The sequence below is a fragment of the Emydura macquarii genome, unplaced genomic scaffold, assembly GCF_026122565.2.
Source record: "Emydura macquarii macquarii isolate MOO-44397 ecotype Brisbane River unplaced genomic scaffold, CSIRO-AGI_Emac_v2 contig_691, whole genome shotgun sequence".
NCBI classification, from domain to species: Eukaryota; Metazoa; Chordata; order Testudines; family Chelidae; genus Emydura; species Emydura macquarii.
Window position 1 is genome coordinate 341,808 of NW_027130828.1, and position 18,494 is coordinate 360,301.

Consider the following 18,494-nt stretch of genomic DNA (forward strand, 5'->3'; position numbering starts at 1 on the left):
GAGGGTCAGAGTACTATTACACTACAAGACACATGTTCACATTGCCATGTTTCTTCCTTTATACAGAGTGGCTAGAAAGGCAACTTTTGAGAATCAAGCACACACATTGACTTGTCTTCTGGTATTTTATTCCATTTGCATACAGAAATTTTTTAGAATGTTAGACTTTCAAATAAAACCCATAGAAGTCCTGTTATTGATTTCTGCAATCATTCACAATGTAGACTGAATGTAATCAAAGCTACAGGGCCAAGATAAGTTAAATCAACTTAGTATAATAATAGTATAAATAATAATAGTAATAATAATAAATAATAATAATAGTATAAATTCCCTGTCTGAATATGAATTTTTGTGTTATTTATTATTTAGAAGTAATGCTTTGAGGGATGCTTTTTCCTAACATTAGTGGACCTATTACATTTCATTATTGATATAAATAATTTAAGGATGCTCAACTAGAAATATCTAGTGAAAGTAATACTGCAGGCCCTGCTTTATTGCCTGGTTACAAATAACTTCTGTAATGAAGATCCTTATGAATATTCACCAAATCTATATGGGTGCTGTTCACTATACTCTGATCCCTCAATTGTTCACAGTCAACTGGAGCTTATTTCAGGATTCCTATACCTATCAAGTGCCCAGTTTTCTACTTATAAGTGGATATAGTTAGCCTATAGTAATTTGATCCATTTTTGTCAATCATTCTGATCCTCTGCAGACCAAAGTTGGTGTACTGCAATGTAACTTTATGGAGCTTTTCAGAGTAGCCATAAAGGCTACTTATGCAGTACAAGCATTTACTTGGGTTTGGGTTGGGAACTTGTTTTTGAGTAGCGTTTTCATTTGATTTGCTTATTTTTCAATAAATCATTAGAAATAATTCTTGAAACAAGAATGGAACACGTGTTATGAATTAATGTAAAATTGCTAAAACATTCATTAAATTTAGCATAGAGCTTGTGAACAAATATCCTAAGTTTTCATTCATAAATGATTAGGACCTACATTTCACATCCTATTTTACAGATGACCCCTCCCGCAGCACAGTACACCCTATACACGGTACACCCTGCATAATGCTGGAGCACTGAGGACAGTACTGACTTGGACGAAAAGATATTACCTACTGCATCACCAACATCAGTTTCTGAAGAACCTGGCTTTGTCTTGGAGTTTCTCTATGGATATAGTGCCCAGGCCTAACCTGGTTTACCTTTGTGAGTTCAGATGAAATACCAGAGTAGCTGAAATTACAGGCCCTGTGATAGAGATGATGGCATCTGCTTCTCCTAGGGTTTTTCACTGAACATTGTAAGGTTCTCCTTAGGAAGTGGAGAATATTTTGTTCCAATTACTGTGTTAAGTAATGTATGGGTTTTAGCTGTATGGTGGCTATTAAAATCAATGGGAATCATATGCTGTAATTTACCCTAATTGTAAATTCAACTGAAAAGAGTATGTGAAAGTTCTTAAAATGTTACAATAACCCATAATAACAAATGTTAATGGGAAAAGGTATGAAAAGGAGACAGAGACTAAATTAGTGTAAATAAAAAGGCCTACTAATATAACTCAAAGACTGTTGAAATCATGCTTAGTAAAAACAGTAAATGTGGAACTGAAAATTAATTAATCAAAACTGGTTTGTCAGATATTAGGCCTAACTGGCGGACAAAATAATCAGGGGGTGAGCTATTCCATCAACCATTCCTTTCGTGGGTCCTTAAAGAAGGAGACTTTGGAGGGAAAATAGAGAAAAGCATATGGAGGCTACTGGAGTGAATGTCATCAACCCTGGCTGCCACTTATTGTTTCTTGGGACCCTGGGCCTTCGTTATCTTGACCCTGTGAGATGTCCTAACCGAATGGGGCTAGAGAGAGGGATCCAGGTGACATTGCCACCTCTATCACCTCCAGTTGTATCCCAAAGACCACCTGAGATGAAATAGGATCAGACTTTAACAATAGCAGCAACAACAGCTCCATACTAATTAACTTTCTCTCTTTTACCCCAAAGGATAGTTATTACCTCTTTAAAACCATCTAAGGGACTGTCAAACAAGGGGGTTTCTCCTTCTAAAACCCACTCCAGCTGAAAGGGAACAAGAACTGTTTATCACAGGTTTTAGAGGCGGATAATGGATTAAAATTTATTTTTTAAATTGTTTGCCTTTTACTAGCAAGGATGAAAGACAGAATCTTGCTTATCCTATGTATGCTTATTATAATACTGCTACAGAGAGCAAAATGTAGCCAGTAGCAATGTGACTGATGTAACGTGGTAGATGTAAACATTTTAACAAAATTGGGAACATGCATGAGGCCACCATATATTCAAAAACACAGTTACAGAATAAAATGCAGCAGCTCTAAATTGATTCCAAATAGAGATTAGTAATGATGCATTCAAACAAACAAACAACTGAAGGAATTTGTTTACCAAGACATTTCTGAGATTTTAGACCAAAATGTTAAAAAAACAGCTCATAAGATTTTTGTGCCATACAATTAAAACTTGAACCCAATGCAAATTCATATCTTAACATGCCCTTTTTGACTCAGCTCCAGAAATCAATGCATCCAGCATATATTTTATCCAGCACTGTTGTAACACAGTGCTTTGTAACTGGAAAAAAATTTCCCCAAGAAAGATCTTCAACCATGGACCCAGGAGTTACTCTGTTAAATCTCACCAGCATTGTACTAATCAACCAGAGCTTGGTCTTGTGAATAAAACTCTGGACCAATGCCAAGCTCAGGAGCTGCACACATTCACTGCACACGCACGGATCAGCTATACAGAAATGCACAATGCAGTTTTCTCTGCTTAGAACACTGGTAATAGCAGCTAAAAAAATCATATCCACAGTATGACAGCATACAAAGATACTTTTGAATCTTAACTCCATGAAAAGAAAACCTTATTTTCACTGGCAAACTCAAAGCCACTTTGCGCCAGTGAAGATTACACCCCTGCTGAATTCCAGTTTTCTAATTTCAGCTGCTGGTGTTAGCACTATTTTAAAAAACTGCAATTATGTTTTTATGATGTGGAAAATATATTTTTTCACTCTTTTTTCCCCACAAGGAGGAAATACTTGTATTTATTTGCTCCAACTTCCAAAAAATGTCACCCTCAGGCAGACACAAGGCCTGAAACAGTTAACTAAAGAGACAAGAGAATGAAAACAGCGGGTTACGATGATAATGCTCATGCAACCTTAACTATAGTTGTAGATAGCTCTCCAGCTGTAATAATGTCTGCCCAGAGGAGTAAGAGTGAGTCCCCCTAATGTTGATCATGAGGAGTAAATCATTCTTCAGTGGAGCACTCAAGGATTTGGCAGCACAACCTCTTATTAATAGTAATGAAGGGCTTAAGTTACCCTTTGAAAACAGAGTCCATTGGCCCAACTCTATTTTCTTACATGTGGATAGTCTTCACAGTGAATTTTACAACAGAATTGCTGGTTTTGCATATACGTAATCAGTGATGAATGCCTGTGAATTTTACATCTAAATCAGTCCATTATTAATCTGTGGTCCCAATCCCCTTGTGGTAAGCACTACAGAAACACATCACAAAGAGAATTTTCTGCTGAAAAGCTTCAAGGTGCTTTTTTTTTAAACTGAACATGGCCAGTGCTTTTAAACATATTTAAGAGCTCCCAACAACAGATCAGAGGCACAGTATTGCTCCCATAACCGCAATACTCCAAAGGCCTTCGAACGTTTATTCTAAACACCCCATTCCGTACCAAGCGTGCAGTGTCCGTACGTCCAGAGTTTCTACCCCCAATTCTGCTGCAAGCATCAGACTCATCACTGTATCTCCAAGGTAAAGGTGTTCAGTATACTACCAACATTGCCAACCAACTTCATCAAGCAATCTTCAATCTCACCGTGAAAACCCACAGGGGAGTCATCAAAGTGGGACAGCTTGCTGTAACGGCACAAACAGTTGCCCACTGTAACTTGGTGTAGGCCACAGTGAACTCTTTTCTCATATGCATGAACTCAGCCTCCCATGAACTATCACAGACTCACACAGAATAAAATGGACCATGTTGGGAGGGGGATGTAATATGTCTGTGAATGGAAATTCTCACAAGTTGTTGGGGCAGCTAAGGTATCTATTTGCCCAGTTATTGCAGTGAAAGGAAAGGGCTAGTGGTGACAATAAAAATCATCAGGCAGGGTAGGGGTTTTAATTAAGGGTAATAATACACTCGGTTTTGCTCAGTACTGGGAATCACAATTCCACAAAAATGGGGGGGAGTGGTGGTTAAGGGGAGGGGTTACCCAAATGCTACTCTCCAACCCCTTGGAAATAGAGTATAAAACCTCAAAGAGCATGTGGCTGCAGGAGGGAAGGGTATGGTGTGTAAAGGGAGGGTGCAACATAACTATTGTTAAAGGGGGAAAAAAAAAAAGCCAGAAGCAGGAAGTGACACGTGTTAAATCCTAAATCCAGGGACCAAAAGACTGCAGATATCTATCACCTTGTTCCCCACTGATTGGTTTCTAAGTAATACCTTTGCAAATTGTTCCCAATTTACCAGAGTAGGAAAAATTGCTGCTGTGGGCAATTACAAACTCAGCAGGGGTTAGTCTCCAAAAATAATGGAACGTTGTTAACTATATGTGGGAAGGGTGGAACTCTCTACAAGAATCTGACTCAGCAGCTTGAGTCCAACGCCTGGAACATGCCCTGAGGCTGCTAAACAGGGGGTGGATATTGCCGGGATTTACAGTAAGCTCCACTAACCACATGCTGGGAACCAGTATTTTAACCCTTGGAAACCTCACCAAAGCCTTATGACAGATTTGATAAAAAATGTCAAAACTATTTTATGGGAAGAGGCTTGTAACCAGGTTCAACAAACTTTAACAAATCATTTTGTAAACCTCTTACAGAATGCCCGTCTGGGGGAATGGCCTTCGGGACTAGAGGGTACCAATGTAGCACAGCAATTAAAAAGTTACTGGCCTTTCAAAGCCACCTGGCGAACAACCCTCGGGAACTGTACTCTAGCCGAGTGCACTCTCAATATCAAAGGGGTAGCTACAGGGAGTTGGACCTCTGCCACCCTATTGCAGGCAGGTTTCAGAGGTGGGTGCAAATGGGGATGGTCCCACGAGCCGGTGTGGCAGGTGTGGGTTGGAACAAACGACACACGGTTTCTGGTTGGGCCAGAGGTATACTATCCATGGATGGGACTAATTTGGGCAGGACAAGGTAACACATGGCAGGGATGGTCACAAGAACCACCACCATTACAATTTACAGAACTGGTATCCCCTCAGCACTGGGTGGAACAGGGAAATAAAATCTACTGGGAGGGATCAGCTGTGCTCAATGGTCAGAGGCTAAAGGATGTCAGGTGTGTGGAACGGGTGGGGTTTAGACCAGAAATCTTTTCCCTGCAACTAGAAAACTCCACCTATCACATCCGCATACCAGCCATAAAGCAGCTTAATATAACAGGACACCCAACAATTCCAATGAACTGGACTAAGGCTCTACCTGAACCCTCCTGGATAAATTGGGACCACCTAACACAGTTATTAAAACAACTCCAGGCTGAGCAATGCAGAATGCAGGTTTTTAAAAGCCCAGGTCCTCCAAGAAACCAATGCATTCCAACTAGCCACTGAACTGCCTGCTGACTGTGCTTGGACTGATGTAGCCTGTGCACTTCGAACAGGCTTAACAGACTCTCTTTTGCTTCTTGGCCGTATTACTCATGTTGTAAAAATATTAATCATATTAGTTGTTTTTTTTTAATTATGTTTATGGGATGTTTAAAATTTTGCACCATCCTAGCCTCTCCCAGAAAGCCATACCTGTAAGTTTAGGCATAATTATCCAATCAGTAACCCGTCTCCCTCGTCTCCCCGTAGCATGACCAGTGGATCAAGGCATTGGGCCGTCTGAAGCCAGGGCCTCCTGGACCAGTGCCCCACCGGCCAGTGTGTGGGAAGGATGGACGCCTGGTCCTTTCTTTGAAAGAGAGTGGGTGAGTGTATGAGAGTAAAGAGTTAAAAGCTGGACAAGTAATCAGGCCTAAGCTACAGGGAATGGGGCCATGGCATAGGCAAAACCTTGTTTCTGTTACTTGGTGTGAATTTTAGCTAGAGTCTGTTATCTCTCCTCTTTCCCTCCCTTCCTAGCCATTTGCGCAAGGAATGAAGCTAACAAATACCTATTCTCCCTTCTGTTCAAGGTCTTTGGTGGGAATACAGCATTATCTTCTTACCCTCCCTTGCATACAGTATATTTTAAAGAACGTTAGTAAGTTTCAAGGTAATGTGCCTGATCTCTGTATGGTAATCCTGTAAACAACGAACAGGGGTGGGTATAATTATATTCATTATGTAGTTGTTAAATTTCATCTTATAGGTGTCAATGTAACCAAATAAGGTTTTATGGGGAGTTGCTGAAAATGTATAATTTACATATTGTTATGGATAAAAGAATTGTAAAGTAACTCCCGCATTGCTCACTCGCGGTGTCAAGGTGGAACAAGCAGGCAATAAAGGGTTCCGTCTCCCCAGTCCACCCCCAGGACAACCTGTTTGATTATTTCTAACAGACATAACCGTGAATTTCACCGTTGACTTCAAGAGGAGCAGAGCAGATTACCGATTTGAATATGATAATAACCCAACCTGACAGAGATTTGCTGTTTTGACTAACGTTCAGACATGACTCTGTTAGGTTATTAGATTACTCTCATACGGCGGCTTGACCAATATAATTCATTGCTTCATTCTTCTGAAACAGTTTGCTTATTGCTTGCTTATTAAGTTTTATTTCAGAGTTTAGATTGCTTTTCCAGACCCTACTTGGTGTGCTGCAAATGCCTAGTCTTGTTGCTCAATAGGAGAGTTCCACTCCCTGATTTCAGTTAAGATCAAGTGATTTTTGGTTCTTTTTTTTTCACTAAATGAAGTCATCTGCTACTGAAAAGTCTCCTATTTATTCTTCTTGGCCCCTTTCCTAGTGCATACTGTTACCACGAGTGCTCTTCTATCCTTACAGCTTTCAGAGACACAAAGCACTTTTAGCTAGATTTTCCAGTCACCTGACATGGAGAAAGGCAAGTTTGGGTTTTCATTATTTCTTCACATCAATGTCAAGACTATGCTGACATGTACAAGAAAATAATGTATAAAATATCAAAAAACATTATTAAAAAACTGTTTACATTGGGTAACTTGAAAATGCAGTAGAATGTGATGAGTGCTGTTTAGAGAACTGTGGCAAGAGCATTTGGAAAAGTTTACCACATATCTTTAATATCCCAGAGGATTACACTGTTTTTTCCTTTGCATAATTTTTCCATGAATAATCTTCCAAATGTTATAAATGAATGTTGCTTTTACAACCTTTTATTAAACCACATGAATGCATACAGTCTCTAGAGTAAAAAAAAAAAGTTATAGTTAATTAATTTTCTCCTAAAAAACCCCCAACAAATAAACTAGTAAAAAATATACAAAGAGGAGCATGAAAGGGGAGCTATTCACCATAAGGCTAGGATAACAGAAAGAATGCCAGAGACTTTTCAGGAAGGAAAATTCTCAACTTTCATCGTCTTCTCTGTATTTTCTACTAGTTTATGTGCTGATTTTCGGTCAGAAGAAAATTAATGAATTATAACGTAGCTTTTACTCTACAGACCGTATGTGTTCACATGGATGTGTGTGGGGGTGTGTGTAAGAAATAAAACTGATATTCACCAACTCTGTTTGCTAAAACTTACTGTTGACATTCAAAGCCACAAGGGCCTAGGAAAAACTTGGCAGTAGGAACGTACTATTAGGGCTACAGTTAAAACTTTCAAATATAGATACAGAATTACTTATAAAACAGACTATAAGTAAGAACTTCAAAGAAGAAATCTATTAAACTGGGGAAAATATGAAAGATAACAAAGGAAGGGTTAACTCTTGAACTGTAGCTACTTCAAAAAATTAATTTTCCTTGTTCTAATATTTCCTAAAACCCTACCAAAACCTGCTAACGCAGACAACATACAAAATGGCAGTAAGTTATGCCTGCTGCCTTCTAGAGACCAAATTAAGATGCTCTTACTAATTTGTAAAATAAAATGTCGTCTTTGGTCAGCCTCATCTAGCCTCGTTCATCCTATAGATGGCATGTGAACAGCCTACGACATATGAAAGGCTAGTCAGGCTGGTGCAGGCATTTGAGTTTGATTAATTGTAGTATAATTTTTTAATCTTATGTCCTGGGTGTGGAGGGAATAAAGAAGGTGATATTTGCTTTTGCCGTAAGATCCCTTTTGTTCTCATCAATGGAATTATTCTGGAGGAATACTGTATAGGATAAAAACCATAATAGTTTAAAACCAAAAGTTGTAAATCATTTGGAAACTTCACTTCAGTTCACTATTTTTCTTCTTCTTAGGTTTAGTAATTGCCAAAGAGGATCAGACCACTAGTCCACCTAATCTGGTACTCTTTCTCAGACAGTGGCTAGTCCTAGGTACTGCAGAGGAAGGTGCAAGGATTTAATGCTAATTAAGTATTCTGTTTGGTCTAGCACCTCCAGTTTTGATGTCACAGTCTCTAATATTTCCTCATTTTAAAAAAAATCTGAAATGAGTAATCTTGGCTATGACAGACACATCCCTGACATACAAAATATATAGAAAAGACAGAGTATGTTGTGCTGGTGGGGGGAATAGCACTATATGTGAAAGAAAGCAGAGAGTCAAATATAGTAAAAATCTACAATGAATTGAACAGTACCACAGAACCTCTATGGACAGAAATTCCATGCTTGAATAATATGAGTATGATGATGGAATCTCCCATTGCTTCATGGATGAGTTTTCAGCTAGTATTGACTTGGGTTTATTTATTTTTATGGTTTCTAATGTGGGGAGTGAGTTCAAGTCTGGATTTGCAAGTTTGGTTCCCTATCTTGCAAATGTAGAGGTTGTTGGGGGGACGGTTTCAGGCGCTGGCCTTATAACGTCCACTCTCCTGGGGAGACTTACATGCCACTCCTCAAAAGTGGACGTGGCCTCATAGCACAGACTGCTCCATCTGGGTCTGTCCAGTGCAATGAGTTCCCAGGTTCTATTGTTTATATTGCATGCTTTGAGGCTGACTTTCAAGGTGTCTTTATATCTGAGGATGGGTCCACACTTAGAGCAGGCTTCCATGCTCAGCTGGCTATAGAGTGCTGCTTTCAGTATATGGGAAACCTCCATGTAGACCACATCTGACCCAGTAAAGTTGAGTCCTGATGTGCGTGCTCTCGCTGCCAGGGATTTGGAACTTCTGGAGAACTTCAGGGTTGGAAATCCTGTCCTGCCACTTGATATTACAGATGGTCTTAAGCAGTGAAGGTGGAAGCTCTCCAGCTGTTTGATGTGGCATGGTAGAGCGTCCATGTCTCACAGTCATAGAGGAGTGAGATGAGTACAACAGCGCAGTAGATTTTTATGGTGGTTCTGAGGCAGACTCCACATTCCTCCAGAGTCTGTGGGTGAGCCTGCTAAATGCCAAGCTGGCTTTTGTCAGGCGCTGAATGTGTTTCTGGAAAGTATGCTACCCAGGTAGCAGAATTTCCTGACCAAGCTGAGAGATGTGTTGTCAATTGTGACAATGGGATCATGGTATTTATGATGCTGGTGGTCTGGTGCCAGCTGGTACATGATTTCTGTCTTTTTCAGGCTGATTGTAAAACCAAAGCATTTTGAGGCATAGGCAAAGCAATCCATGATAAGCTGAATGTCCTTGACTGTATATGCAATGACGGTTGTCAGCAAACGGGAGCTCTCTTAGTAACTGTTTGTTTACCTTGGTGCAGGCCCTGAGTCACTGTAGATCGAATAGACCCCACATCCATTCTAAACCAGATATGTACACCTCTGTCAAAGCCCTAGAATGCGAACAAGAGCACAGCTGAAAAGACAATGGCAAAGAGGGCTGATGTCATCATGCATCCTTGTTTAGTGCCGTTGGTGACAGGGAAGGCTTCTGTGGAGTCCACCACAAACTATCCCCCTACCCATCATGCCATCGTGAAATGAATGGATGACAGCAATCATATTCTCTGGGCAGTCAAATTTATGAAGGAATTTTCCTAGGTTTTCATGAGTCACCTTGTGAAAGGCCTTGGACAGGCCAACAAACACAACGTACAGGTCTTGGTTCTGTTCACAAGCCTTCTCTTATATTTGTTGGGCTGAAAAAGTTCATGTCCATGGTGCCACGCCCAGCATGAAAGCCACATTGTAACTCTGGATACAGGGGAGTCCACTAAGTGAGAGATGAGCCTGTTAAGAACAACTCATGCAAGGATCTTCCCTGCTACAGACAGCTGTGAGATTCCATGATGGTTGTCAGAGCTAGATATGCTTCCCTTCCTTTTCTATAAATGGACTATGAAACATTCTTATACTCCTGGGGCACAGTACCCTGTTCCCATATAGTCTTGAAAAGGCTGATGAATTTCCTGACCAGGTGGGCTCCTCAGTATATACAAAGCAGGAATAACTCTCTTAGCAGGCTAAAAGTGAAAGCGGTTCCAACTTAGGCCATGTGGCAGTAAGAACGAACAGGGGTGGTGTCAACTCCCATGGCCCCTTATAGCCTCAGGTGGGAGCACGAAGAGAGGCACCATGCAAGTGTGGATCAATGGAAACTGCTAGAAAACATTTTCAGACTCGGGTGCATGGTTTGCATTCGCACCCATGTGTGGAATACATACACAAAGGAACCATCACTCGAAGCAGAATCTATTTTATGTTCATATGACTCCAGAATGTACTTCTTTCCACATACATCCACTAATTTATTAGGCCATCTATGAGAGGACGCTTTCCATAGTCCTGTCTCGTGCACATATCACATCAATTTGGAATGTGAATAATTTGCACCAAGAAAAGTTTTTAAAAACTCTCCCAAAAATGTTTAGAATGGATGCACAATAACTTCCATAGTCTAGTCCTCTTTCAATGTATGTTTTGTATTTATATTCATGCCAACTAAACCCATGAATTTAAAGGGTAATCCAAAGACCTGGAGACTTTGGGTTCTCATATATAGTGACAGCCTGACAACTGATAAGTGGGCCAAACTTTTTTAATGTATTTAACTAAAATGAAAAACTGTCCATCAATCAGGAAATGTAAATTCATTATAAAAAACTGCCCAGAATACATCTGAGAAATGTACTTTCCCCCTTCCATTAAGTACATTTCCTGGTGAACGATGCTGCACTGTCAGCTCTGATGACTGAAGTTCCTTATTGATCCTCAGAATAAGTACAATACAGGAGGGCAGCTTCATTCACATTGTATTCCCACCTGTTACACAGAGGGCTTCTACACTGCAATCAACAGGTGTGAGTATAGGTAAGGTATGCACACCTGAGCTTTCACCTAGCTGGATCAGAGCTAGCTTGAACAACAACGAAGCTAGCTCAGCTACAGCCATTGCAGCAGGGATGGCAGCATGGCTAGCCTCCTGAGTACAGCCCTACCCAGGAACCGAGGTACATCCTGGAGTGGCTAGCATGGGCTCCTTTGCGTGCTGCTGTGGCTGTTCTGCTACTGTCACTCAAGCTCTCAATCAAAGCTAGCTACCTCAGCCTGCATGAGCTACAATCACACCTCCTGAATGTAGTGCAGACATATCCTTACTGTGACAGGGGAGTTTAGTCTCCATGGACCATTCAACTCCGGCCTCTCTTCCAAAACTGCCAAGAAGGGACCACCTGGTGCCAGTTTTGTGATGTAGTATCATATAGGGATTTGTCAAAGTTAATATAAGAAATGTTAAATAAATTACAAAAAAAGACTCTAGAGGAGTCTGCCAGGCATCAGTGGCTCAGACTAATAATCGCAGGTGAGCTTTCCTCACAATATGTCATCATAAAGGTGATGGCTGTAGTCTCAGATTTCACTTTCATGGATTTTGACAATTATTCAATCATCTTCTGTACCCATCTTCTAGGAGCTAAGTGCATTTACCTTACTGGTGCTTCCCCCAAACAGCTATGAGAGCACTGCTGGCAGAAAGCCATTAAACCTGAGTTCAAAGGAAATATATTTCCATGCTTGTGTATAACTTTCTCAAAAAATTCTTCCAGGTGGATACTATGATTTAACTGAGAAAAAAGATGGTGGTCAAATCTCTTGTCCTTTGGGTATGGTATACATTCATAAAGTATCCAGGAGATTAGGGTCCCTGAGTTAAAATAAAAGTTGGAGATCAATTAAGGACACTGAAGAGAATTGTTTATGTTGAGAAGTGACTCCCACATAATAAAATGGTTAAAAACCAAAGTGGTTGTTCTCTCCTTGATGACTGTATTAGATCTATTTCCTTTTACAGAATCCTGGTCTCAATTTTATTTTGGGAAGCTTTGATTCTACACAGATTTAAAAAAAAAAAAAAAAGTCAATTCTCAGTAGCAGACGTACTGATTGATAAAAATGTCGTAAGTTCCACATATTTCTTGTTTGGTATCAATCACTTTTAAAAATGGCCAAATGGGTTCTGAAAATTTCCAGGGAACGGAGTGCTCCAGGGCAGGCTTATGAGATCACGTTTCATACAAGGACAACTTTTTTTTTCCTGGGCTGTAAACTTCTGGGAGAAAAGAAAAAGGTGAGAGTTTATCATAGAAGCAGAGCCAATACCACTTTAACAACAGCACCAGGTAAATGGCCACCTAACCCATGAGGCAGTAATTGAGGGGTTGCAGCAGGATTAGACAAGTCTCATTTCTATAAAATAACTGACTGTTAAAGCACTCAGCACGAATTATTTATTGGTTACTGAGGCAACAATTAAAACAAATGGCAAAAGTAAATGTTAGACTAAGTGTTTACATGGAAAATTATGCTTTCCTTTGAATCTAAAATACTGGAAGTGCCATACAGATTACATCATCAGTGTAGTACATCTACTGCCAAAAGGTTACAAATGTGCAAACATCCTGGTGCCTCTTTCCTTCTCTTTGTCTGGCTTTTTGTAGGTCTTTTTTAACTCGTTAAGTGTCACCTGCTCTAGAGATAACAAAATAATGCATTAAAATAACAAGCAATTCTTCAGCCACTTCCAGGGCTGAACATATTGGGCTGAATATTGCCCCAGTTACAGCTGTGCAAATCCCTGATCTCAGGAGAGTCACTCTGGATCTATCTGAGGCAAGAATTTGGCCCATTTACTCTTTTGTCAGTAAGTATTATGTGGCCTCAACAGCGATGGATTTCTCCATTCTAAAGCACAGTGAAAACACAAGAAATAACAGATCTTATTTATGACTGAGCTCTGACTGCTGCTCTCAAGGAAGATGATGGGCTTCTTCCTCAACAGCAGCCTCTGAAGAACCTATTCACCTGACTCCCACTACCGATGCTGGCTAAAGGGGAGAAGTAAAATGTTGACCCCGAATGAATAGTTAAAATATCCAGATTCCCCTATGGGAGCTCACACTCCAGTGCTTGGGAAACCTCTCATGGGCACCCATCCGACGTCATATAAAACACAGATCAGGTCCCTTCTGCAGCATCTATTTTTTGAACACGAGCATTGCTTTTACAGTATTTGAACATTTATTAAAAAGATAAAACAGACCAAGTTTTTTGGGAAAAAAGTAATTTTTATGTTCTGATTAGCTCCTGAGCCCTGCACTTTTCAGAGTGACATTGAGATCTTCTAGAAATCACACGTGTCGTTTTCTGTACTGAATATTGCAGTTAGTGATGTTCTAATCCTAAAGGATGTCAGACATTGGAACTGAAAACATCTGCTACATGTCAAATATACTGTTTTGCTCTGGGAAAAAATATACTGAACTGTATCTTCCAAAACAATCTGTCTGCTGGATGAACTGTTAATGTTGGACATCTTTCACAGATGCCATTTTTCAGCTACAGCACTCAACTGGGAATCTGAACAATTAACATTTTCTGTGTGTCACTAACATCCTGATTTTACAGCACATCTAAGGGACTTAAAAACAGTCTCAATTCAAGTGTTCCTGAAAAACACAGGATTAAATTTCTGGGAAAAGTCCCGTGTTCTAAAGCTATTTGTAAAACTTCTCTATATGAGGGGATGCAATTTTCGTATAAAAGCACTATTCACAATTATGTATAAATGTGGCAATGTAATGAGATTACCATAACCACTAATATAAAAAATACCCTCTTATTATAAGACATTTATTTCAATCTAATGTCTGCCTCTTGTTTTGATTTACTGGAAAACTGGTTGGCAGTCCAGGTGGAAAATGGACAACTGGTTTTCTCCAATATTTTGCAAACAGAAATACTGAAACATGAAACTATATTCACTGAGCCTTACACAGACAGATGATACTTCACTAAGAAAAACCACATCTCCATGCAATGATCTTTAGTATACTTTGCGGAAGGGAGAAGGGAACGAGGAGAAGGATGTGTGCTGAAGGAGTAGGAGTACTGGAAAGGAAACCCGATTTCCATCTTCAAGCCAGGCAACTAAAGTCAAGGAACCAAAGGACAGATCACCCTCCCACTACTGGATTTTGAACGGACTAATCATTACCACAATATTATGTCTGGTAACATGGGGTATCTCATAAGAGGGAAATATATCACATTCAGAGTTTAGCTAAAAAGCTGTCAACTCAAGATTTACCACCTTTAATACTGAAGCAGCTGAATATATGTGTCTAGTATCTCATGAGAGAGACTAATGGCCCCAAAATTACATAAATTTAAATGGGAGTATCATGTCCTCAGCCCTTTGTGGCATTGAGCCTTAAGTCACTGTGCACCTGATTCTACTTTCACATCAGTTTTCACTATTTAATCTCCACTGACTGCAATAGTCTTACTCCCGATTTATAATGGTCAAACAGAGGAGAATCTGACCCTATATTATGTGGCATGGATAATTGTGGGTATTCATGTAAGACTGGGAAATGTAAGACTGGGAAAATATAGTCACCGACTGTATTGTTTTTAATTCTGTGTGGTCAAAATTCATAACTGATATTTAGTACATTTTATATTTTTAATCTACTGCAATAGTCTTACTCCCTTATAATGGTCAAACAGAGGAGAATCTGACCCTATATTAATATAATTGTGGGTATTCAAGGGGAAACTTAGCTATATCTTTTTTTAGCTAGTGTCTTGAAATACAGAGTTCTAGTACATCAACAAAAGATCATACATAGAGAAGAATTTTAAAAAATACCATGGCTTATAAAACTGATATCAAAAAGGTCATCATTAGCAGAGAATCTTGAATTGTGATTGGAGGAAGGAGGCAAAAAAGGGATAATAAAATAAACTGAGAGATACTTTAGAAGAGTGACCGTCTGTTGTGTGTGTAATAATTTTTCTCAAACTCTTCTCCATGATTTTCATTAATTTGTGTGTCTGTGCATCATTGCCGCTACTAGAAATGATGTTAGGGTTCTGATCATCTCACCCTCTAATAGACAGAGGCGAGAAAAGAGAATAAACTTGTTTTTAACAGCTAATGCAGATTCTCTTTTAGCATAAGTAATAAGGATCTGTGTTTCTGAAGGAAATTCCCGATGCAGTAAGTTTAGAGTTTGCTAATGAATGTGGAATCTGCATGTGTAAGTAGCCATTGGTTTAGACTTTCGTTGGGGCAGCTGCTGTACTGCTCTCTTCCCTACCAACCTCTTAAACAGAAAGTTCTTTGCACTTTCTCCTCTTACCACCTACCCCTGCTGAGCTCTCGAACACCATCACCAGTGGGCTAATGGAATCCCAATTCCTTCTGCCAGATCCATGTCAGTTCCTCTCCCATCTCTGGCCTGAGTTCCCAGCCTGATTCACTTCCTCATGCTACTTCACAACCTCATGGCTTGGTTGAGAACCAGTAATGGAAGAAGCAGGTAATGTCAGAAATATAGGACAGGGATGATGGAGATTTTACGTGTCTCCTTCAGCAGGGCAAGACTACTCCACCCAAGAGTCCAGACTTGGCAATGGCTCCAAGCAATTAGAAACATACATTCCTTTTTATCATAGAACCGTAGAATATTAGGGTTGGAAGGGACCTCAAGAGCTCATCTAGTCCAACCCCCTACTCAAAGCAGGACTAACCTCAGCTAAATCATCCCAAACAGGGCTTTGTCAAGTCGCAGCTTAAAAACCTCTGAAGATGAAGATTCCACCACCTCCCTAGGTAACCCATTCCAGTGCTTCACCACCCTCCCAGTGAAAAACATTTTCCTAATATCCAACCTAGACCTCCCCAACTGCAACTTGAGACCATTGCTCCTTGTTCTGTCATCTCCCACCATTGAGAATAGCCTAGATCAGTGTTTCTCAATTGGTGTTCTGCGGAACCCCGGGGTTCCGCGGGAACACTGTTAGGGTTCCGTGAGCAGCTGTTCTCCGCGCCACCGAAAAAGGGAAGATGTCTCTGATTTTCCGGTGGAGGATATACAGTGTAAGTGTAATTTAAGTGAGAAATGCTGACCTTTGCTTATTTCGACATTTGAAGACTGCTAAGAGTTTGGGGGGTTCCGCAATTATTTATGGAGTTCAAAAGGGTTCCATGGCCAAATTTAATTGAGAAACACTGGCCTAGATCCATCCTCCCTGGAACCCCCTTTCAGGTAATTAAAGGCTGCTATCAAATTCCCCCTCATTCTTCTCTTTTGCAGACTAAACAAGCCTAGTTCCCTCAACTTCTCATAAATCTTGTGCTCCAGCCCCCTAATCATTTTTGTTGCCCCCTGCTGGACTCTCTCCAACTTGTCCACATCCTTTTTGTAGAGAGGGGCCGAAAACTGGACACAATACTCCAAATGCAGCCTCACCAGTGCCGAATAGAGGGGAATAATCACTTTCCTCGATCTGCTGGGAATGCTCCCACTTATGCAGCCCAATATGCTATTAGCCTTCTTTGCAATAAGGGCACACTGCTGACTCATATCCAGCTTCTTATCCATTGTAACTCCCAGTTCCTTTTCTACAGAACTGCTGCCTAGCTCGTCGGTCCCCAGTTTGTAGCTGTGCGTGGGATTCTTCCGTCCTAGGTCCAGGACTCTGCACTTGTCCTTGTTGAATCTCATCAGATTTCTTTTGGTCCATTTCTCCAATTTGTCTAGGTCACTCTGTATCCTATCCCTACCTTCCAGGGTATCTACCACTCCCCTTAACTTAGTATCATCTGCAAACCTGCTGAGGGTGCAATCTACCCCATCCTCCAGATCATTAATGAAGATATTGAACAAAACCAATCCCAGCACCGACCCCTGGGGCACTCCGCTTGTGACCGGCTGCAAATTAGACATCGAGGCATTGATCACTACCCGTTAGCCCGATGATCTAGCCAGCTCTCTATCCATTTTATAGGCCATTCATCCAACCCATACCTCTTTAGCTTGCTGACAAGAATACTGTGGGAGACTGCATCAAAAGCTTTGCTAAAGTCAAGGTATATCACGTCCACCGCTTACCCCACATCCACAGAGACAGTCACCTTTTCATAGAAGGCAATTGGGTTGGTCAGGCACGACTTGCCCTTGGTGAATCCATGTTGACTGTTCCTGATCACCTTCCTCTCTTCCAAGTGCCTTAAAATGGATTCCTTGAGGACCTGCTCCATGATTTTTTCCAGGGACTGAGGTGAGACTGACCGGTCTGTAGTTCCCTGGATCCTCTTTCTCCCCTTTCTTGAAGATGGGCACTATATTTGCCTTTTTCCAATCATCAGGGACCTCCCCCAATTGCCACGAGCTTTCAAAGATAATAGCCAATGGCTCTGAAATCACATCAGTCAACTCCCTCAGCACCCTCGGGTGCATTGCATCTGGCCCCATGGACTTGTGTATGTCCAATCTTTCTAAATAGCCCTGAACCTGTTCCTTCAGCACTGAGGTGTTCACCTCCTCCCCATTTTGTGCTGCCCAGTGCAGTAGTCTGGGAGCTGACTTGGCTCAGAACTCAACAATGGTCCCACAATAGGCACTACCCAGTTGTTACTAACATGAGAATTGGCAAGCTTCCAGAGGGTGATAAGAGCAGAAAGCTTTGGAGGATCCAGAAAGTTGTATCACAGGACATGTTTTAGCTGATATAAAATAGCACCAGGATAATTCCCTTTGTAATTAGTAAGCCCTGAGTAAGGGTCTTATTCCTAAATCAGTTATGTTCTATATAACATATATAGGCTTGTGTTAAAAGAATATATTTAAAACTTTTTTTTAAATAAGGAAACAGTATGCTATATCTTTTATATTTAATTACTCTTTCCCAATGTGAATTTACACAACTAACTCTGCTAAACCACTCCAGAAATTCATTTATTCTTCAGCAAACCACTTTTTAATGTATTTATAGTTACATAAATGTGGATCATTGAAAAATGGACATGGATATTACAAGATGCTGGTGGCATTCAATGTCCAGCTGGCAGCAGATCAGAGCATTCCAGCTGAGCAAGAAACACAGTTAGTT

At 40.5% G+C, this 18,494-nt stretch overlaps 1 protein-coding gene across 10 annotated transcripts in view; it reads right to left on the reverse strand.

Moving 5' to 3' along the window:
* The window catches only part of RALGPS1 (Ral GEF with PH domain and SH3 binding motif 1), a 322,505-nt gene that overhangs the window by 35,153 nt on the left and 268,858 nt on the right, over positions 1-18,494 (reverse strand). The window contains exon 14 of one of the 10 annotated variants that reach the window (XM_067541649.1): positions 2,036-2,098. The exons of 8 other annotated variants lie outside the window; for them this stretch is intronic. In XM_067541649.1, coding sequence (XP_067397750.1) covers positions 2,061-2,098 — 38 coding nt within the window. In that variant the 3' untranslated portion in view covers positions 2,036-2,060. Of the gene's footprint in view, positions 1-2,035; positions 2,099-12,364; positions 12,646-18,494 lie in introns of those variants that run through there. One more of the 10 variants, XM_067541647.1, reaches the window with a different exon arrangement.